Here is a 23,686-nt window from a genome sequence, read left to right as displayed (position 1 = left end):
AAAAGAGAACTCATACCTTGATGATTACTTGTTGAATCACTGTATTGTATACCTGAAACTAATATAACACTGTATGTTAACTACACTGGAATTAAAACTTTAAAAATAAATAAATTTAAAAATTTTTGAATGCAATTGTTATGTTGTACTATTTAGGAGCTCTGCCATTTCTCTTAAGGGGTACAGAGCTGCAGAAGATTGACTCTAGCCTTTATATTTTTACTTGTGATACAGAAAATGCAAAATTAATGTGTTTTATTATTAATGCATTTGTTTATCTAGTTATTTCATTCCACAAACTGATTAGGAGCCTAGCACTATATATACAAAGACAAGTGAGACACATTCTTTGTCCTCATCAGTTTTATGAAGTAGCAAAGGAGATATATATGTACATGAATAATTTCATTACAGTCTGGGATAAAATACTATAGATATATGAATAATTAAGTAGTTCAAAATATTAGCAGTCTCTTTAGGCCAATGTTTGCATAAAGTTGTATCCTCCATTCCTCATTCCCATGCTTTGGATCACCCTTCAGCGAGTGAATTTTTGTTGTCACAATTTCATACACTCTGCTGGCCTTTAATGTGACAGTCCAGGAATATGAAATGCCTTGCAGTACACTGGACAGCCTTGCAATACTAAGTATTGTATTCAAAATTCCAGTAGCACCAGGCTTGAAAAATATTGCTATCCTCTTTGTGGGAAGGCTTCAATGAATAGTCAGCTAATATTTAAGTATCCCTTTTATCCATGATTCTAGAAATAAATATTCTTAGAGAATAATGTCCTTATCCTAGTAAAATGTGGCTTTGTGGATGTCAAACTCTTCCAAAGAGCATTTAACCAATATTTAATTTTGGTTAACCAAAACTTTAAATTTTAGATTCTGGTTAATCATACCTGAAAACTGTCAAATCTTAAGAGAATTTTAATTTTAGCAGTATAATACCATCTCTTTTACTTTTCCCCTTATTTTCTTTATTTTCCTTTCCCAAAGAATTGTTTTATGATAACTTGATTACTTGATTAATATTTTTAAATTACATAGATACTTTTTCTTTCTAGGAGAATATCGACTGGCAAAGTGACAGTTCTGGGTTATGGTCTTTTAACCACAGATGCAGAGACTCTGATAGATGCATTGAATACTCAGAAGTTCGAAGTAGTTATAGTGGATGAATCACACTACATGAAGTCCAGGAATGCAGCCCGCAGCAAGATTCTATTGCCAATAATACAGAAAGCCAAACGAGCCATTCTTCTTACAGGAACTCCAGCTTTGGGACGACCTGAAGAGGTATTAAAATCCTTAAATTTTGGCCTAAAAAAAGAATCTCTCGCCCCACCCAAAAAAAACCATCACTGGGAATTTCTAGATGGTTATTAATGATAAAATACATTTTTTACTATGATTGTTTTCTCTGTTTACATGTGAACCTTACCTGTGCTTGTGCATGTATAAAAAAAGTTTTTACTTTCAGTATAAGGTTTTCATATTTAGTATACATGTGTAATATTAATCACATTTGCTTTCTTGTGGATTCTCATATGCTTTTAGTCTTCATTTATCCAGTTTCTTTGACATTATAAGCTCCTTAGGATTGGAATTTAATCCATTTTGTATCTTAGCAATTGCATTATAGATCTTCCTTCTGTTTCCCCTTTAATTTAAGGTACATGTTTGAGGGGTGCCTGGGTGGCTCAGTCAGTTAAGCATTGGACTCTTGGTATTGGCTCTGGTCATGATTTCAGGGTTGTGGGATGAGCCCTGCTTAGGGCTCCACACTGAGCACAAAGTCTCACTGTAAGAGCTATGTAGAGTATAGAGTAGTTAAAGGGTTGGAAAGAAGAAATGGTGGATGAAATTCTTATGAGTCTGTAAGGGTGGCTGTAACCTTAGAGAAGCCCTTTCTGTTAATGGACACTGAGTCAGGAAAAAACGTACTTTTTGTCTTGTAGGGTTTTAAGAGTTAAAGGATATACTGATTTGAAAGTATCTTTCTCTGTGCCCTAACACATGGTAAGCACTCAACATACAATAGCCATTTTTATTACTGATTAGTAAACAAACCATGGAAGATAGCTATTGATAGGGTATATTATGTTCATTCATTTTCACATGTTAAACCAACCTTACATTCCATGATCAATCTCTCTTGACTGTATGTCATTCTTTTTGTTTCTGAATTCACTTTGCTTTATTTTGTTGAAGATTTTTGTGTATATATTCATAAGAGTGATCTGTAGTTTTATTGTTTTATCTTTGTATTTGGTAACAAGGCAATACTGGTTTCACAGAATGAGGTGGGAAGTATTCTTTCTTTTCTAAAAGGAGTTTGTGAAACATTGGTATTACTTCTTTTTTAAGTGTTTGGTAGAATTTAGTGGATAAGCCATCTGGGCCTGAGTTTTTCTTTGTGGATAGTTTTAAAATTAATCATTCAGTCTCTTCTCTGAATATATGTCTATTCAGATTGTATATTTCTTGTTGAGTCATTTTGACACTTTATGTTTTTTTTCCGCTTTATCTAAGGTATCTAAGTTATTAGCATACAGTTGGTCATAATATTCCCTTATAATCCTTGGTATTTCTGTGAGGTTGATAGTAATGTCCCCTCTTTTATTTCTGACTTTGGTAACTTGAGTCTTTTCTCTGTTTCTCTTTTAATTTGGTTAGTCTAAGCTAAAATTTTGTCAATTTTCTTGTTCTTTCCAAAACCAATTATTTGGTTTCATTGATTATTTTTTCTGTTGTTTTTCCATTTTCTGTGTTTATTTCCATTCTAGTCTTTATTATGTTACACCTTTTGTGTGTTTTGAGTTTTGTGTACTCTTTCGTTCCCAGTGTCTTAGGTAGAAAGTTAGATAATTGTTTTGAGATCTTTTTTTCTTTTTTAATAGAGACATATATAGCTATAAATTTCACTCCTTGGAAAACATACTGACAATTACTTAGAAAGTTAAAAATAGAGTTACTAGAAGATGTAGAATTCCATTTTTAAGTTTATACACAAAGAACTGAAAACATACATTCACAAAAATACTATATACAGATGTTCATAGTAGCATTATTTATAATATCCAAAAAGTAGAAAGAAGCCAGTGTCCATAACTAATGAATGGATAATGAAAATGCAGCTATAAAAAGGAATGAAATACTGATACATTCTACAGCATGGGTGTGATGGAGAGGGAGAATAGGAAATGTCTAGTAATGGGTATGGAGTTCCTGTTGTCATAAAAATATTTAAGAATTATATAGTGGTGGGGCGCCTGGGTGGCTGGGTGGGTTAAGCCTCTGCCTTCAGCTCGGGTCATGATCTCAGGGTCCTGGGATTGAGTCCCGCATTCGGCTCTCTGCTCGGCAGGGAGTCTGTTCCTCCTCTGTCTTTCTGTCTGCCTCTCTGCTTACTTGTGATCTCTCTGTCAAATAAATAAATTAAAAAAAATTAGATAGTGGTGATTGAGGCATTTTGTGAATATACTAACAGCCATTGAATTGTACACTTTACAAAGGTGAATAATCAAAGTGGTATATGAATTGTTTCTCACTAAAGCAGCTCTTTCAAAAAAGGTATATTAAAATAACAGTGAGATACTACTATGTGCAACTGCTCAAGTTATAAAAATGAAAAGATTTCATGATGCTATTGGTTGGACCTGCTTTTTACAATATATACCACAGTAGCATCCATCAAACTTCAAAAAGCATATATTTTAAACCTCCTATTTCATTTCTGAAAATATATCCTACGGACTCATCTTATGGAAATACAGATTGGTGGGTGGGTGAGTGGGTGAATGGATGGATGGATAAATAGATAAATGATTGATAAATGAGATGTAGATACATATACCTATACCTACATATATATGAATGCACACATATACACCCATAGACTTACCTGAAGTTATTAACTTTTATAATTGAATAAAAGCTAGAAATACACTATATGTCCATGATCAAGAGACTGTTTAAATATCTTATAGTACTTCTGTGTAATAATGGTTGCCATGAGTCTTTAAATGGTGCTTTATTATACTAATACCATTGCTTAGGTACTTTTCAAAACTAAGTAAAAATAGATGTACTCTAATGATGTCTAAGACATATTTTAGGGGACAGAATCATAGTTTTATATGTATAATATCATCCTCATGTGAATAAAAGAGAATATATACATATCCCTATGTAGGCATGCAAAATATATAAATGTATACTAGAGAAAAGTATAGATAGCAGTTACCCTTGAAGAATAGGATGGCAGAGATGGGTGGATGGAGGAAAAGGAGACATTACTATTTGCTATTTATTTAACTAGATTTATCATAGTGATAATATTTACTTGAAAATACTGCTACATATTGAGAACACTTGTATTGTTACAGCTTTTCATGCAGATTGAAGCTCTCTTTCCACAAAAATTTGGAACATGGACTGAGTATGCCAAAAGATACTGTAATGCACATATCAGGTATGACAAAATATTTTCTATAAATTTTAATTCTTACATATTTACTGTGAACATAAGAGTTTTATTAGTCATTCTTGGCTCCAGTGCTTTTCAAACTTGTAGCTATGGAATAATTTCTTCAAGTAAAATCTTGTGGGGCTCCTGGGTGCTTCAGTCTGTTAAGTGTCTGCCTTGGGCTCAGATCATGATCCCAGGGTCCTGGGATCGAGCCCCACATGAGGCTCCCTGCTCAGCAGGGGGGACTTATTCTCCCTCTGCCCCAACCCCTTGGGCTTGTGCGCTCTCTCTCTCTTTCTCTCCCTCTAAAATAAATAAATAAATCTTTAAAAAAATTTTTTTCAGTATTCCAAGATTCATTGTTTATGTACCACACCCAGTGCTCCATGCAATACATGCCCTCTTAATACCAACCACCAGGCTCACCCCATCTCCCCACCCCCCAAAACCCTCAGTTTTGTTTCTCAGAGTCCACAGTCTCTCATGCTTCATCTCTCCTTCCAATTTCCCCCAATTCACTTTTCCTTTCCTTCTATTCTTTATGCTCCTTATTCCTTATGCTCCACAAGTAAGTGAAACCATACGATAATTGACTTTTTCTGCTTGACTTATTTCACTGAACATAATCTCCTCCAGTCCCCTCCATGTTGATACAAAAGTTGGGTATTTATCCTTTCTGATGGAGGCATAATATTACATTGTATATATGGACCATATCTTCTTTATCCATTCATCTGTTGAAGGGTATCTTGGTTCTTTCCACAGTTTGATGTTTGTGGCCATTGCTGCTATGAACATTGGGGTACATATGCCCTTCTTTTCACTATATCTGTATCCTTGGGGTAAATACCCAGTAGTGCAATTGCAGGGTCATAGGGTAGCTTTATTTTTAATTTTTTTAAATTATTTTTATTAACATATAATGTATTATTTTCCCCAGGGGTACAGGTTTGTGAATCATCAGGCATACACATTTCACAGCAATCAACATAGCCCATACCCTCCCCAATGTCCATAACCCAACAACACTATCCCTACCCCTTAGCCCCCAGCAAACCCTCAGTTTGTTTTGTGAGATTTTTTAAGAGTCTCTGATGGTTTGTCTCCCTCTCAATCCCATCTTGTTTCATTTTTTCCTTCCCTACCCCCAAGCCCCCTGCCCTGTCTCTCAAACTCCTCGTATCAGAGAGATAATATTGATAATTGTCTTTCTCTGATTGACTTATTTCACTCAGCATAATACCCTCTAGTTCCATCCAGGTTATTGCAAATGGCAAGATTTTGTTTCTTTTGATGGCTGCATAGTATACCATTGTGTGTGTGTGTGTGTGTGTGTGTGTGTGTGTGTGTATTTCACATCTTCTTTATCCATTCATCTGTTGATGGACATCTAGGTTCTTTCCATAGTTTGGCTATTGTGGACATTGCTGCTATAAACATTCAGGTGTACGTGCCCATTTGGATCACATTTGTATCTTCAGGGTAAATACCCAGTAGTGCGATTGCTGGGACATAGGGTAGCTCTATTTTCAACTTTCTGAGGAACCCCCATGCTGTTTTCCAGAGTGGCTGTACCAGCTTGCATTCCCACTAACAATGTAAGAGGGTTCCCCTTTCTCTGCATCCTCTCCAACACTTGTTGTTTACTGTCTGTTTAATTTTGGCCGTTCTAACTGGTGTATGGTGGTATCTCACTGTGGTTTTGATTTGAATCTCCCTGATGGCTAATGATGATGAACATTTTTTCATGTGTCTGTTTGCCATTTTTATGTCTTCTTTGGAGCAGTGTCTGTTCATGTCTTCTGCCCATTTTTTGACGCAATTATCTGTTTTTTGAGTGTTGATTTTGAGGAGTTCTTTATAGATCTTGACTATCAGCCCTTTGTCTATAGTGTCATTTATGAATGTCTTCTCCCATTCCTGGGTTGTCTCTTTGTTTTGTTGACTATTTCCTTTGCTGTGCAGAAGATTTTAATCTTGATGAAGTCCTAAAAGTTCATTTTCGCTTTTGTTTCTTTTGCATTTGGAGACATGTCTTGAAAGAAGTTGCTGTGGCCAGTGTCAAAGAGGTTACTGCCTATGTTCTCCAGGATTTTGATAGATTCCTGCCTCACGCTGAGGTCTTGTATACATTTTGAGTTTATCTTTGTGTATGGTGTAAGAAAATGGTCAAGTTTCATTCTTCTATTCATAGCTGTCCAATTTTCCCAGCACCATTTATTGAAGAGACTGTCTTTTTTCCACTGGATATTTTTTCCTGCTTTGTCGAAGATTATTTGACCGAAGACTTGCAGGTCCATATCTGGACTCTCTGTTCCACTTGTTTGTCTATTTTTGTACCAGTACCATACTGTCTTGGTGATCACAGCTTTGTAGTAAAGCTTGAAATCAGCCAATGTGATTGCCCCAGTTTTTTTCTTTTTCAACTTTCCTTGGCAATTTGGAGACTTTTCTGGTTCCATACAAATTCTAGGATTGTTTGTTCCAGCACTTTGAAAAATTCTGGTGGAATTTTGTTCGGGGTGGCATTGAGCATATAGATTGCTCTGGGCAGTATAGACATTTTAACAATGTTTATTCTTCCGATCCAGAGCATGGACTGTTTTTCCATCTTTTTGTGTCTTCAGTTTCTTTCATGAGTGTTCTGTAGTTCCTTGAGTACAGATCCTTTACCTCTTTGGTTAGGTTTATTCCCAGGTATCTTATGATTCTTGGTGCTATAGTATTATAGCATTATATTATATAGCATTATAGCTATAGTATTATAGTATTATAATATTCCTTTCTGTATTTTCATTGTTAGTGAATAAGAAAGCAACTGATTCCTGTGCATTGATTTTGTTTCCTGCCATATTACTGAATTGCTGTATGAATTCTAGTAGTTTAGGGGTGGAGTCTTTTGGGTTTTCCATATAAAATATCATGTCATCTGCAAAGACAGTTTAACTTCTTCATTGCCAATTTGAATACCTTTTATTTCTTTTTGTTATCTGATCATTGTTGCTAGGACTTCTAGTACTATGTTGAAGAAGAGTGGTGAGAGTGGGCATCCTTGTCGTGTTCCTGATCTCAAAGGGAAGGCTGTCAGCTTTTCCCCAGAGAGAATGATATTCGCTGTGGGTTTTTCATAGATAGATTTTATAAAATTGAGGAATGTTCCCTCTACCCCTATACTTTGAAGAGTTTAAATCAGAAATGGATGCTGGATTTTGTCAAATGCTTCTTCTGCCTCAATTGAAAGGACCATGTGGTTCTTCTCTCTTCTGTTATTAATTTGTTCTATCACACTGATTGATTTGTGAATCTTGAACCGCCCTTGCATCCCAGGGATAAATCCCACCTGGTCATGGTGGATAATCTTTTTAATGTACTGTTCTGTCCTATTAACTAGGATCTTGTTGAGAATATTGGCATCCATATTCATCAGGGATATTGGTCTGAAATTATCCTTTTTGATGGGGTCTTTGCCTGGTTTGGGGATCAGGGTAATGCTAGCTTCATAGAAAGAATCTGGAAGTTTTCCCTCTGTTTCTATTTTTTGAAACAGCTTCAAAAGAATAGGTATTATTTCTTCTTTGAATGTTTGGTAGAATTCCCCAGGGATTCTGTCAGGTCCTGGGCTCTTGTTTTTGGGGAGGTTTTGATCACTGTTTCAATCTTTAGTAGATATTGATCTATTCAGTTGTCAATTTCTTCCATTTCAGTCTTGGTAGTTTATAGGTTTCTGTAGATGTATTCATTTTTTTCTTGGTGCTTAACTAATTGGCATATCAATGTTAATAATAATTTCTGATGATTGTTTTTATTTTTTTTGTGTTAGTCGTGATCTCTACCCTTTCATTTATAATTTTATTAATTTGGGTCCTCTATCTTTACTTTTGGATTAGTTTGGCCAGTGGCTTATCGATCTTATTAATTCTTTCAAAGAACCAGCTTCTAGTTTTATTGATGTGTTCTACCATATCTCTAGTTTCTAACTCATTGGTATCTGTTCTAATCTTGATTATTTCCCTTCTTGTTTGTGGGGTTGGCTTAATTTGTTGTTGATTTTCCAGTTCCTTAAGGTGTAAAGAGAGCTGGTGTATTCAGGATTTTTCAGTTTTTTTGAGGGACGCTTGGATGTATGTCTATGTATTTCCCCCTTAGGACTGCCTTTTCCATATCCCACAGGTTTAGGACCGATGTGTGTTCATTCTTATTGGTTTCAATGAATTGTTTAAGTTCTTCTTTGATTTCCTGTTGATCCAAACATTCTTGAGCAGGATGGTCTTTAGCTTTCAAGTGTTTGAATTCCTTCCAAACTTGTGATTGAGTTGCAGTTTCAAAGCATTGTAGTCTGAGTATGCAGGTAATAATCTCGGTCTTTTGATATCAGTTGAGCCCTGATTTGTGAACCAGTATGTGGTCTCTTGTGGAGAAAGTTCCATGTGCACTCGAGAAGAATGTGGATTCTGTTGTTTCAGGGTGGAATATTCTGTGTATATCTATGACGTCTATCTGGTCCAATGTGTCATTCAAAGCTCTTGTTTCTTTATTGATTTTCTGCTTGGATGATCTATTTCTGAGAGTAGCATGTTAAGATCCCCTACAATTAATGTATGCATATCAATATAAATCTTTATTTTGATTAACAGTTGTCTTATGTAGTTGGCTGCTGCCATATGGGGGGCCTAAATATTTAGAATTTACAATTTACAATTGTTAGATCTTCTTGGTGGATAGACCTTTTAAGAATGATGTAGTGTCCTTCTGTATCTCTGACTACATACAGTCTTTAGCTTAAAATCTAATTTATCTGATATGAGAATCGCTACCCCAGCTTTCTTTTGAGGCCCGTTGGCATGAAAGATAGTTCTCCATCCCTTCATTTTCAATCTGGTTGTATTTCTAGGTTCCAAATGTGTCTCTTGTAGACAGCATATGGACGGGTCCTGTTTCATCCAGTCTGCAACCCTATGCTGATTTATGGGAGCATTTAGACCATTCACATTGAGGGTGATTATTGAAAGGTTAGTTTTTATTGATGTCGTGTTGCCTGTGAAGTCCTTGTTTCTATAGATTGTCTCTGTAAGTTTTTGTTCTATGTCCATTCTTGGGTTCTTTCTTCTTTTTATAGAAGCCCCCTTAATATTTCTTGTATTGCCGGCTTGGTGGTCACATACCCTTTTAAACCTTGCCGGTCTTGGAAGCTCTTTATCTCTCCATCCATTTTGAATGTCAGCCTTGCTGGATAGTATTCTTGGCTGCATATTCTTCTCATTTAGTGCCCTGAATATGTTTTCCCAGCCCTTTCTAGCTTGCCAGGTCTGTGGACAGGTCTGATGTTACTCTGATGGAACCTTCTTTGTACATAAGGAATCTCTTCCCCGTAGCTGCCCTTAGGACAGCTATATATTATATAATATAGAAATCAGCTCTCTGTCTATAATAAAAGTCCCTCACATTTTTCCCAGTGTGTGTGTGTGTGTGTGTTCCTTTATCCTTTCTACAACTTTTTTTTTTTTTTTTAAGATTTTATTTATTTATTTGGGTGAGAATGAGTGAGAGAGAGCATGAGAGAGGAGAGGGTCAGAGGGAGAAGCAGATTCCCCAAGATGCTAAGAGCCCAATGCAGGACTCAATCCTGGAAGTCTGGTGTCATGACCTGAGCTGAAGGCAGTTGTCCAACCAACTGAGCCACTCAGGCACCCCCCTTTCTACAACTTTTTAAAGTAACCCTCATATGTTTTGATGCTTTTTAAGGGCTTTAGAACACAGAGATAGAAAGAGTCCTTCCATATTGTTTGTATGAAGGCATTTAACACTGATAGCAAAATCAGATATCATACCAAAAAAAAGGGCCTTTTTACTTAAAATTATAAACGTAGAAATCCGTAATATAGATCGGAAACTCATGAAAGACCTAATGTTAACCAGATGCAAATGGAAGTCATATCAGCAAGTATAGTTTAATATTAGAAAATGTATTAATATAGTCATTACTAATGAAAAGGAAAAAACTTAATTATATCATCTTCATATACGCTGAGATGTAATTTGATCAGATTCAACATCCATCCTTTTATAATATTTATAATTTTTAAATTATTGAAGTATAGTTGACATACGATGATAAATTAATTTCAGGTCTACAACATAGTTATTTGACAATTCTGTACATCTCTCAGTGCTTACCACAGTAATTGTAGTGACCATCTGTCACCATTCAACTTATTACAATGTTATTGATTTTATTCCATATACTGTGCTTTTCATCTCCATGTCTTATTTATTCTATAACTGAAAAATTCTACTTCTTAATCCCCTTTACCTATTTTACTCAACTTCCCCACCTCCACTCCACCCTGGAAATTACCAGTTTGTTCCCTGTGTTTAAGATTGTGTTTAGTTTGTTTGTTTGTTTGTTCATTATTTTTTTTAGATTCCACATATAAGTTAAATCATATGGTGTTTTTCTTTCTCTGTCTTATTTCACTTACCATAATACCCTCTAGGTCCATCCATTTTGTCTTTAATGGCAAGATACCATTCCTTTTTATGGATGATGGTTATTTCTTATATTTATATACCACATCCTTTTTATCCGTTCATCTATCAGTGCACACTTGGGCTGCTTCCATAATTTGGCTATTGTAAATGATGCTATTGTAAACAAAGGGGTTCATGTATATTTTGAATTAGTGTTTTTGTTTTCTTTGGGTAAATACCCACTAATGAAATTGCTGGATCAAATGTTATTTCTCTTTTTAAATTTTATAAGGAACTCCCATATTGTTTTCCATAGCGGTTGCATCAATTTACATTCCCAGTAACAGTGTGCACGGGATTCCTTTTCTCCACATCCTTGACAACACTTGTTATTTCTTTTCATACTAGCCATTCTGACTGAGCTATATTTAGAGGAAGCTGTAAATACAAATATAATTTGGAGAAGGCAGGACATTTAGATTTGCATTTCCTTGATAATTAGCAATGTTGATTGAGCATCTTTCCATGTGTCTATTGACTATATGTATTTCTTTGGGAAAATGTTCAGATCCTCTGGCCATTTTTTAATCACGTTGTTTGCTTTTTTGGTATTGAGTTTTGTAAGTCCTAATATATTGTAGATAATAACCCTTATTGGCTATATCACTGTCAAATATCTTTCCCCATTCTCCAGGTTGCCTTTTTATTTGTTGATAGCTTGCTTTGCAGAAGTTTTTTAGTTTGGTATAGTCCCAATAGTTTATTTTCGCTTTTATTCCCTTGCCTAAAGAGACAGTCCATAAATGTGTTGCTAAGGGTGATGTCTGAAAGATTACTGCTTCTGTTTTTTCTTGTAGGAATTTTATGGTTTAAGGTCTCACATTTAGGTCTTTAATCCATTTTAATTTTATTTTTGTGTATGGTTTCAGAAAGTAGTCCATTTTCTTTTTTTTTGCATGTAGCTGTCCACTTTTCATAACACCATTTATTGAAAAAACTGTCTTTAGCCTCATCATATATTCTTGTCCCCTTTGTTATAAATTAGTTGACCATGTAAGCATGGGTTTATTTCTGGGTTCTCTATCCCATTCCATTAATCTATGTGTTTGTTTTTGTGCCAGTGACATATTCTCTGAATCCTGTATCTTTGTATTATATCATGAAATCAGGTATTGTGATACCTCTGGCTTTATTCTTTTTTTTTTTCCAAGGTTGCTTTAGCTATTCCAGGTCTTTTGTGATTCCATATGAATTTTAGGATTATCCTAGCCCTGAGGCACCTGGGTGGCTTAGTGGGTTAGAGCCTCTGCCTTTGGCTCAGGTTATGATTCCAGGGTCCTGGGATCCATCTCTGCGTCAGGCTCTCTGCTCAGCAGGGAGCCTGCTTCCCTTCCTCTCTCTCTGCCTGCCTCTCTGCCCACTTGTGATCTCTGTGAAATAAATAAATAAAATCTTTTTTTAAAAAAAGGATTATCCTAGTCCTGCGAAAAATATCATTAGTTTGTAGTAGGGATTATACTGATTCCGTAGATTGCTTTGTTTAGTGTGGACATTAAAACAAGATTAATTCTTCCAATCCATGAATATGTGGTTTTTAGTGATCTTAAGGTATATGTGTTTATGTGTTCCGTATTCAAAGTCACTGTATCATATGAAACTTTAAATCCGGAGCAAGGATGTTCATTGGCATCAGAGTTTACTTTATTCGGGTAGCAATAATCAGTTTAATTACCTCCAAAAAGGTAAAAATTAGGAAGAAAAAGGCAAAATTATCATTATTTTCAGCTGATACTGTTTATTTGGAAGACCTGAGGGGATTTTCTTTTGCGCAAAAGGGAATTTATTAAGATGTCCTAGCAAAAAGTTACTATTAAAAAATAAATTGTCTTTCTATACATAAATAATAATAAATAGTTTTAAGATATAATGCCAAAAAGACATGATCCTACATATTGTTAGGAAGCTTTTTGTTACAATTTTTGCAGACTATAAATGCCAAAAGTTTGCTTATATAAAACAAACATATTAATTGAATTTATCCTTGGGGAGTAGGAAATCCTAAATGATCAGAAAACATTCCATCTTTTCTGATTTACTTTCATATGACAATAGAAGTGTGTAATTGTCCCTTTCTTGATTATCAAAACACATCCTGTTTCAAAGAAAAATTTATATTTTGGAAATGATTTATGATGGGAGAGATTGTGTTCTTTTTTCTGTTTACTAGAGGAAACCATTTTAAAATTATTATTATGTTTCTCAAAAGATATTTTCTTCCAGATTCCATTTTAAAATTTTTTATGTTACTCCTTTTCTTCATTACCTTCAAACCAGTATGGTATCATAGACTCTGATTCAGATCAAGGCACTTCCTGGCATTTTAAGTTACTTTGGAATGTTAAATTTTTTCCATAATGTTTTCCTTTCATGAAGATGTCATTTTCACACTATAATTTTGTAGAAAGCAAATTTTGGTTAGTTATTCAGTTCCAGACCCATATTTTATATTTGAAATATCATGACTGTATCCAAATGAAGTTAAATGAAGCTTAAGCAAAAGTACAACTTTATAAGGTTTATTTCATACATACATGATCAAACAGAAGTATACTAATACAAATGTGGCTTAGAGATGAGAAGTCTAGGTATAGGTAACTATTTATCTGGTTTGATTTGAGAGACACAAAGAAAATATAATTCAACCAGAATATCCCATGTCCATAATTATTTACATCATTCACTCTACTGCATTATATTTAGAGGATGCTATAAATGCAAATATTATTTGGATAAAGCAGCACATTCAGTTGTCAACCATTAGCACATCAGAGCTAGGAAAGACTTTACAGATCACCCAATCCTCCTCACCCCCACTTTATTACCTGGCAACATGATTATTACCTGGTAACATTAAATGATTTGCCTAATATTTGACTTCATCTTGCATGTTTTTCTCATGTTTCCTGACAATAGGAAAGACCTCAGGAATGGCAACTTTAATAATGTTCTTTTACACAGAAAAAGAGGATACATAGGTAATCCAGTGAGGCATTCTGTTATCAGCAGCCACCTTCAAAAGGCATGCTATGGGAAGACAAATTTGTCCTCCCTGATGTCATGCTTAAAGGTTAAGAATATCTCAGCATATTTTTATGAAAATTAAAATTTCTTTACTGCTGATATTTTGTGCCATTTCTACCTCTTAGGAGAAATAGTTGTCTAAATTTTTATGAGAGGGGGAAATGCTGAATGATAATACATATTAAAGGTATTTTAGCCATTTTCCAAAAGTGTTAATTAATAGGTCATGTCAGCTTCAAGAAATGTCTCTTATGGAATTGCACTACTTTGTCTTTAGCACTGTCACATATAATGGTCTTATCCATGGGCTAAATAGAGGGCAGGTCTATTCCATTTGCAAATGGTTCAAATCTGAGAGAAATAGTTAATATACTGGATGGCAGAGATAAGTTTGAAAAATAATTAGATAAAAATTAATAGGACAAATCTTGCACTTATGCTTGAAAAGTCTGCCTTGTGTGGAAGGGATTTGAAAAATCCTCACCTTTTATCACTAATTTAGTTAAAAAAGACTTCTGGTTTTGAATAACCCTAGGCTAAATTGAAGTCAACTGTGAAAACTAATAAAAATAAATTAATATTGGGATGTATTATTCAGGTTAACATTCAGAGTAAGGGATGGTTCTGTTCCACTCATTGTTTAACCTACATCTGGAGTATGGTTTAATTTTGATTAATCCATTCATTCAAAAAATATTTAAAGGGTATCTGTTATTTTCCATGCCATGTGTTATTTATGTATCAGATATGCACTAGAGAATAAGACCTACATAGTTCCAACCTTCACTGTGTTCTCAAGTCAAACACTAACTAGATAATAATGGTTGTGATGAGTGTGGTAGATGCAGAAGTGTCAAGGGTGTTACAGCAGGGTTTAAAAGAGTGAACTATCAAGTCACAGGGGACAGAAGGGGCATCCTGTGAGTAAGTGATAGCTATTTGCATTCCAGAACGAGGAATTTGTATGCTCAGCCTGAGAACCAGAGAGACTGCTAGGCCTTTGAGAAACTAAAAGTAGTCTAGGTCATATGAATATTCTTGAACTAAGAGAAGAGAGTCTTAGGACAAAATGGTGTTAGGCCTGCATCATGTTATATGGGGTCTTTTTCTTCATCAGAATAGCAGTAAGAAGGCACTGGAAGGTGTTATAAGTACCTTCACATTGTCATACAAACATCACTACCATCCACCTCCAGAACTTATTCATCATCCCAGACATTAAACAGTAACTCCTGCCCCCTAGCCTCTCATCGTGGGATTTTAAAACATGAAAGGCACAAACATGACTAGATGTACAAGTTTAGTCTTTTATTTATTTATTTTTATTTTTTAAGATTTTATTTATTTATTGGACAGACAGAGATCACTACTAGGCAAAGAGACAGGCAGAGAGGGAGAGAGGAGGAAGCAGGCTCGCCGCTGAGCAGAGAGCCCAAGGCTCGATTCCAGGACCTTGAGATCATGACCTGAGCTGAAGGCAGAGGCTTAACCCACTGAACCACCCAGGTGCCCCTGGTTTGTTATTTTTTAAGAACATTTTCACATTGTTCAGCCTTCTAAATCTATCTGAGTATATGCTTAAAAATCTCCCTTTCACTCACTTTTTTCTAAAAAGTATAGGTAGTTTTTAAATTTTTCCACAGAAATTGTGTGCAATTTCAAGGAATTCATATTTTTTACCCAGATACTGGATAGTATAAACATACACATTGTTTTTTACATAAATAATTTCATACTTTTTTCTTATGGCAGCATGGTATTATGGAGAATATCCATAGTTTCTGGGGTGACAGGAAGTTGAGGGAGTTTGCATATGATGACTTGTTTTTTTCGGGGAATGGAAAAGACAATTATGTATTTAGAGAAATGGAAAAGTAGAGAATTGAATGTTTGAGGAGCATCGACAGTGTGAAATATTGCTGAAAGAGAGAATGAGATCATGAGGTGAGTGTGATAGAATTGGCAGCAGTACCGAGTAACCATTTGAGAACAGAAATTTTAGATTTAACCAGTGCTCTCAGAGGTACGATTTTCCCAGCAACAACCAGCAGTGTGGGTATAGTCTTAGGAAAGGCTTTTGGTTGGGTCTGTTCAAGACTTTTGTTACCAACTTGTGATGCATGGGCTGATGGACAAGGAAATTATGTGATATTGATAAAAGGAAATGTAATGTATGAGCAAGGAAATCCAAACAAGGTGAGGAAGGACATGAAGACAGGAAGGATGTTGTGGGTATGGTCATGACGGAAAGGTCCTGATGTGGTAGTGAAGTTACAGTGGGTACAAGTGAACAAGAGGGCAAGAAGAGTGGGACAGTGCAGAGTGCAATGGCTAAATTTACCATGTAGAGCTGGTTTTCAGGACTGTTACAGTCACGGGAATGGAACAGTTGGAAGAGAGTTTTAGAAGGTCATTGAAGATAAGGAATGTGAGGAACTGAGAGGAAACCTAAAAGTCGTATTGTAGGAATCACGTTAACAAATGAAAACATATCTGGGAAGAGGGGACAAGAATAGTGAGAGTATTTCATATTCATCTCTACAAATGCCTTTATTATTGATTGCCTACTATATTTAAGACATTATTTCAGACTTGCTGGCAATATAAAGATGAGTAAGACATAGTGCTTGATCTTATGAAGCCTATAGGGATTTGAAAAGGAGAGGGCTTGGAGGAGGAAGTCGTTAAATATTTAAAGATCTGTCATCTTTTAAAGGAATTAGACTTTTGTCTCTGTGGCCTCAGGGGCAAAACTGTTATCAGTGAATGAAAGTTAATGGGGTGGTAGATTTTGACTTAATATGAGTAAGAACTTACACATGCATAAAACACGACAAAAAATCGTATAATACTATATAATAAAACTGGAACAAAAAAATAATCAAATATACTACAAGTAAATTGTTTTCTTTTTTTCTTTATAGCCTGTATGTAATGCTGTCATCTGCTAATTTTTTAAAAAAGATTTTATTTATTTATTTGAGAGAGAGAGAAAGATCACAAATAAGCAGAGAGGCAGGCAGAGAGAGAGGGGGAAGCAGGCTCCACGCCGAGCAGAGAACCCAATGTGGGGCTTGATCCCAGGACTTGAGCCAGGGCTTGAGATCATGACCTGAGCCGAAGGCAGAGGCTTAACCCACTGAGCCACCCAGGTGCCCCTTTCATCTGCTAATTTCACTTAACATAACCGACCCATGCTTTAACATTGTCTTTCTCAGTTGTTTTATTGTCCTTTACTTTTACTAATTTAAAGATAGTGTATTGCTTTGGAAAAATGATTATTTTAACAGATCAAACAAAAAAAGGTTTTTTAAGTAAGTAATAAGTCACTGAATTCTCACTATGTGTAAATAACCATTACTAAGTGTGTTTTGATAACTTTCCCACTAGGTTATTTCTCTGCTTAGGTCAGTAGGGATAGAGAGAAAAAGAGGGAGATAGATAGGTAGGCAATTTTAAATAAATAGAGCCATGTTATACATACCCTTTGGTACTGTGCTTTTTCATTGAACACTATTTTTAGAATAGCTTTCTATATCAGTAACTAAAATATATCTTTTTATTAGCTTTATATTTTAGATATATTATTTTTAATTCTTTCAACAATTCTACATGGATGATGATGGTACATCCTCTTTGTAGATGAGTAAACTGAAATTTTGGGAAGGTTAAGTCCCTTGTCCAAATCACAAAACTAAAATAATGAAAGAGTAGTAATTGAAACACCCTTTGTCACTATTTTTCTTCCATTCTCTTTCTTGTGTTTGAATTATTTGATAATGCAGTGTCCGTGTGTATGTGATTCACTAAATAAATAGAAAAAATGGGCTAAATAAATTAAATATTGTTCTGTAAAAGATTAAGTACTTGACTGTTTCTTTCCCAGTCAACTTTTTATCTTATAATTAATTATTTCCTTTTTTCCATCTCTGGTTTTCAATAAAGCAATCACAATTTTTTTTATTCAAAGACTTTAGCAAATCTATCAACTTCCAATATGCCAGATAAACACATAAAATAATTATTTTTCATATGCCTGGAGACAACTTTCTTACAGCCTTCTGTTCTGCTCTAATTCCAACTGCTTTTTCTATGGACATAGGTGCACACGTGTCATCCTGAATTTTCTTTTGCCATTCTGCTATATTGCATTCCAAAATTCCTGGATTCCATGACTTTTGTTTTTTCCTTTATTTTCTAGTCCTCTTTTTAATATTTTTATGGAAAAAAATCAGTATATACAAAAGTAGACAGAATAGTATAATGAACTCCACATGTGCTCTTCATCAGCTTGAATATTTATTAATTCATAGCCAGTCTTGCTTTAGCTATATAGGCATGCCTCATTTTATTGTGCTTTGCTTTATTTTGCTTCATGGATAGTGCATTTTTTACAAATTGAAGGTTTTTGACAACCCTGTCCCAAACAAGTCTATCAGTGCCATTTTTTAAATAGCATTTGCTCACATCATGTGTTTGTGTCACATTTTGGTAACTCTCTTATTATTTCAAACTTTTTCATTATAATTATATTTGGTTGTGGTGATCTATGATGAGGAATCTTTCATATTACTATTGTAACTGTTTTGAAGCATCATAAAACAAGTCCATGTAAGATGACAAGCAATTGATAAATATTGTGTGTGTTTTGACTGTTCCACTGACAAGCTATTCCTCCAACTCTCTCCCTTTCCTTGGGCCTCTCTACTCCCTGAGACACAATAATATTGAAATTAGGCCAATTAGCAACCTTACTTCTAAGTGTTCATGTGAAAGGAAAGGCTGCATGTCTCTCACGTTAAGTCAAAAGCTAGAGGGGCGCCTGGGTGGCTCAGTGGGTTAAAGCCCCTGCCTTCGGCTCGGGTCATGATCGCAGGGTCTTGGGATCGAGCCCCGCATCGGGCTCTCTGCTCAGCAGGGAACCTGCTTCCCTTCCTCTCTCTCTCTGCCTGCCTCTCTGTCTACTTGTGTTCTTTCTCTGTCAAGTAAAATAAATAAAATCTTTTTAAAAAAATAAAAATAAAAAATAAAAAGCTAGAAATGATTTAGCTTAGTGAGGAAGATATGTCAAAAGCTGAGAAAGGCTAAAAGCTGGGCCTCTTGCACCACACAGTTGGCCAAGTTGTGAATGCAAAGGAAATATTCCTGAAAGAAATTAAAAGTGCAACTCCAGGGAACAGAGGAGTGATAAGAAAGCAGAATTACCTTATTACTTTTTTCTTAAGATTTTATCTATTTATTTGAGAGAGAACGAACACAAACAGGAGGGAGAAGGAGGGGGAGTAGAAGACTCCCCGCTGCATGGGGAGACCCACCTGGGGCTCCATCCCAGGACACTGGGATCATGACCTGAGCCCTAAGACAGACGCTTAACGGACTGAGCCACCCACATGCCCCAGAATAGACTTGTTACTGGTGTGCAGAAGGTTTCAGTGGTCTGGACTGAAGAGCAAGCCGGCCACACCATTCCCTTAACCAAGCCTAATTCAGAGCAAGGCCTTAACGCTCTTCAATTCTGAGAAGGCTGAGAGATGAGGAAGCTGCAGGAAAGTCTGAAGCTAGCAGATGCTGGTTCAAAAGCTGTCTCGAGAACATAAAAGTGCAAGGGTAGGGGCGCCTGGGTGGCTCAGTGGGTTAAGCCGCTGCCTTCAGCTCAGGTCATGATCTCAGGGTCCTGGGATCGAGTCCCACATCGGGCTGTCTGCTCAGCAGGGAGCCTGCTTCCCTCTCTCTCTCTCTCTCTGCCTGCCTCTCCATCTACTTGTGATTTCTCTCTGTCAAATAAATAAATAAAATCTTAAAAAAAAAAAAAGGTGCAAGGGTAACCACTAGTGCTGATGTAGAACCTGCAACAAGTTCTGCAGAAGAACTAGCTAAGAGCATTATTGAAGGGGCCTACATTAGACAACAGATTTTCAGTGTAAACAAAACAGACTTCTATTGAAGAAGATGCCATCTAGGACTTTATAGCTAAAGAGGAGAAGTCTATGCCTGGCTTGAAAGCTTCAAAGGATAGACTGACTCTCTGGGTAGGGGCTAATATGGCTGGTGACTTTAAGTTGAATCCAGTGCTCATTTACATTTCAAAAATCCTAGAGCCTTTAAGAATTATGCTTAATCTACTCTGCCTGTGTTCTGCAAATGGAACAGAAAAGCCTGGATGATAGCACATCTGATTACCACATGGTTAGCTGACTATTTTAAGCCTACTCTTGAGACGTACTGCTCAGAGAAAGAGATGCAGCTCAAAATATCACTGCTCATTGACCATGCACCTGGCCCCCCCAGAGCTCTGATGGAAAGAAATGTACAATGAGATGAATGTTGTTTTCTTGCCTGCTAATACAACATCCGTCCTGCAGCCCATGGATCAAGGAATAATTTTGACACTGAAGTCTTACTATTTAAGGAATTGTTTAGGGAATACATTTTGTAAGGGTATTGCTGTCATGGACAGTAATTTCCCTGATGGATCCAAGCAATCAACTGAAAACATTCTGGAGAGTATTTACCATTCTAGATGACATTAAGAGCAGTCATGATTCACTGGAAGAGTTTACAATATCCATATGAACAGGAATTTGTAAGAAATTGATTCCAACCCTATGAATGTCTTTGAAGGGTTCAAACTTCATTGGAGGAAGTAACTGCAGATGTGGTAGAAACAGCAAGGGAACTAGAATTAGAACTGGAGCCAGAAGATGTAATGAATTTTGCTACAATCACATAAAATTTTAATGGATGAGGACTTTCTTCTTATGTATGAATGAAGAAAATGGTTTCTTGAGATGATATCTACTCCTAGTGAAGTTGCTGTGAAGACTTTTAAAATGACAACAAAAGATTTAGAATATTAACTAGATTTAGTTGGTAAAGAAGGAGCTTACTTTGAAAGGATTAACTCCAATTTTGAAAGTTCTTTGGGTAAAATGCTATCAGACGTGTCACATGCTATAGAGAAATGATTTGTGAAAGGGAGAGTGAATTGATATGGCAGACTTTACTGTTTTCTTATTTTAAGAAATTGCCACAGCCACGAGGCCATCCACAACCACCATCCTGGTCAGTCAGCGGCCATAATCATTGAAGGATGATCCTTCGCCAGCAAAAAGATTATGACTCACTAAAAACTCAGATGACAGTTAGTAATTTTTAATAATAAAGTATTTTAAAATTAAACTATGTATGTTGTTTTTTAGGCACATTGCTTTTGCACATTTAATAAACTACAGAGTACTGTTAATATCACCTATATGTGCAGTGGAAACCAAAATTTGTCTCTCTTTTTGCAATTTCCTTTAATTTTGGTGGTCTGGAACCAGACCCTCAGGATCTGCAGTGTATGCCTGTATTCCCATGTACGTTCACCACGTTATGTTGAAGGAAAATCTACACATCCCCTTCTACCTATAAAATATTTCACAATATATGTGTAAAGAGTAAGGACTCCCAAAAAACCAAGTAATTAGAATCTCATTATCATACATAAAAGTTAAACAATACTCAGTCTTTAATGTCAAAAAAATCCAGTAGATGTTCAAATTTTAATTGTCTTTTGCAAGTTTTTTAAATTGTCTTCACCTCTACAGTTTGGATCAGTTCCCAAATAAGGCTCAGAACTTACAAATGTTAAGAATTTCCCTTAATCCCTCTAGTTAAGTCTCTCTTAATCTCTAGGATTTCCTTCTGTTGTCTAGTTTTATTTCTTTATTTTCAATTTGTTGAATAAAATAATTTATTACTATAACCTGGATTTTGCTGCTTCCATCCCTATGATGTTATTTAACATGTTCCTCTATCCTCTTATTTCTATATTAGTATTTAGATTTAGGGACTTCAGTTTTTTGGAAGTTCTTTTTCATAGGAATGTTGTGTTCTTCCATTGGAGGGTCATGATATCTAAGGCCTCTTTTTTTGTAATGTTAGTAGCTGTCAAGATTCAGTACTTGATCTATTAAATCTTTAGGCATTTACAAAAGATCTGTAGCCTAATACTCTTCCTTTATTTATTAGCTGACATAGGTCTATAGAGAAAAACCTCCCTTTATCTACTATTTGGAAACTCATTCATTCAGTTTAATTAGAAAAAGCAGGGAAAATGCTTACTTTCTCTTATTTATTAGTTTTCGAAATAGCAAGTTGTTTGACGAACGTTCTCTAATGATTTCCAAAGAGGATTTTCAGTTTTTAAATTGGTAAGTGTAAGCCTTCTAACTTTTTTATTTTTCAAGAGTTTTTGGCCGTTCTCTAACCCTTGCATTTTTAATCTGAATATTTGGATTAGCTTGTTAATTTTTGCAAAGAGTTCAGCTTAAGCTCACATTATTAGAGGGACTTGAGCCATTTTAATAATATGACCTCTTCCCAGTTAATATAGGGAAATGTCTTTTTATTTAATTTGTTTCTACAGTGCTGTGTAGTTTCCAGTGTATAGTTCTCACAATTTTTTATAGATGCTATTTATCAGTGTAAGGAAGTTACTTTGTAATCTTTGTCTGTTGAGTGTTTGAGAATTTTATTTATAACTCATTTTTTTTTCAATTCACTTCATCTGTTATATTTATTGATGATTAAATTGTTCCACCTTTAATAAATGGGACCATTTTCAGCAGGATACTTTTGAAACAATGCTAGTAGGCTTTGATTGCTTTCTTAGTATCTGATGTGAGAAGGTGTTCCAGGATCATTTTGTACATTTTTTTCTTTGGTTCCTTTTGGAATATTTCTTGGTTTTCTGGAAAGATAACCCTTAACAGCTTCCTAAGAATAGTGCATAGAAAGCAAACTTTTTGAATTCTTGTATAACTGCTTCTAGATAATCTCTAAATAGATAATTTTAGATTTCTGTGTTGAAAATCATTGTTCCTTAGACTTTGAGGTTAGTTCTTCATTGCCTCTATTACCAAGGTTGCTATCAAGAATCGTAATGCGTGAATGCCTGGGTGGCTCAGTCATGGTTTTAGCCATAGAGGTGGTTTTATCCTGGGTGGCTCCGTTGGTTAAGTGTCTGCCTTCAGCCCAGGTCATGATCCCAGGGTCCTGGGATCAAGTCCCATGTGGGGCTCCCTGCTCATACTCCCTGTTGCTTTCTCTGTCTCTGTCTCTGTCTCTCTCTCAAATAAATAAATAAAATCATTAAAAAAAAAAAAAAGAATCGCAGTGCTTGCCGCACCTGGGTGGCTCAGTTGGGTAAGCATCTGACTCTTGATTTCAGCTCAGTCATGATCTCAGGGTGTTGGAATTGATCACTCCCTCTGGCTTCCTGCTCACTGGGCACACTCCTTGTCTTTCTCTCCCTCTGCCTCTCTCTTTCTCTCAAATAAATGAATGGATCTTAAATTTTTTTAAAAAATCACAACACCATTCTCATTTTTGATCCTTTCTATGTCTCATGTATATGAATATGTCTCCCCATTCTGGAAGCTTCTTAGATTGTCCTTTATTATGGTTAATCTTTAATTTTATAAAAATATGCCTTTGTTTAGGTTTTTTTAATTCTAGTGATAATAGGTATTCTCTTTCAACCTAGTAACATAAGTGCTTATGTCTGGAAATTACTCTTTTTTTTCCCTTAAATTATTTTTATTAACATATAATGTATTATTTGCCTTGGGGGTACAGGTTTGTGAATCATTGGATTTATACATTTCATAGCACT

At 35.5% G+C, this 23,686-nt stretch overlaps 1 protein-coding gene across 2 annotated transcripts in view; it reads left to right on the top strand.

Annotated features, from left to right (window-relative positions):
- ZRANB3 (zinc finger RANBP2-type containing 3) overlaps nucleotides 1–23,686 on the top strand; it is a 323,717-nt gene that overhangs the window by 176,663 nt on the left and 123,368 nt on the right. For both annotated transcript variants that reach the window (XM_013046760.2, XM_013046761.2), the window contains exons 5-6: nucleotides 1,073–1,304; nucleotides 4,397–4,482. In XM_013046760.2, the coding sequence (XP_012902214.1) occupies nucleotides 1,073–1,304; nucleotides 4,397–4,482 (318 nt within the window). The remainder of the gene's footprint in view (nucleotides 1–1,072; nucleotides 1,305–4,396; nucleotides 4,483–23,686) is intronic.

The sequence above is a fragment of the Mustela putorius genome, unplaced genomic scaffold, assembly GCF_011764305.1.
Source record: "Mustela putorius furo isolate JIRA1106 unplaced genomic scaffold, ASM1176430v1.1 tig00003867_pilon_pilon_pilon, whole genome shotgun sequence".
Taxonomy (NCBI): domain Eukaryota; kingdom Metazoa; phylum Chordata; class Mammalia; order Carnivora; family Mustelidae; genus Mustela; species Mustela putorius.
The sequence above is the reverse complement of the archived record's forward strand: the minus strand, read 5'-3'. Positions and strand labels throughout refer to the sequence as shown.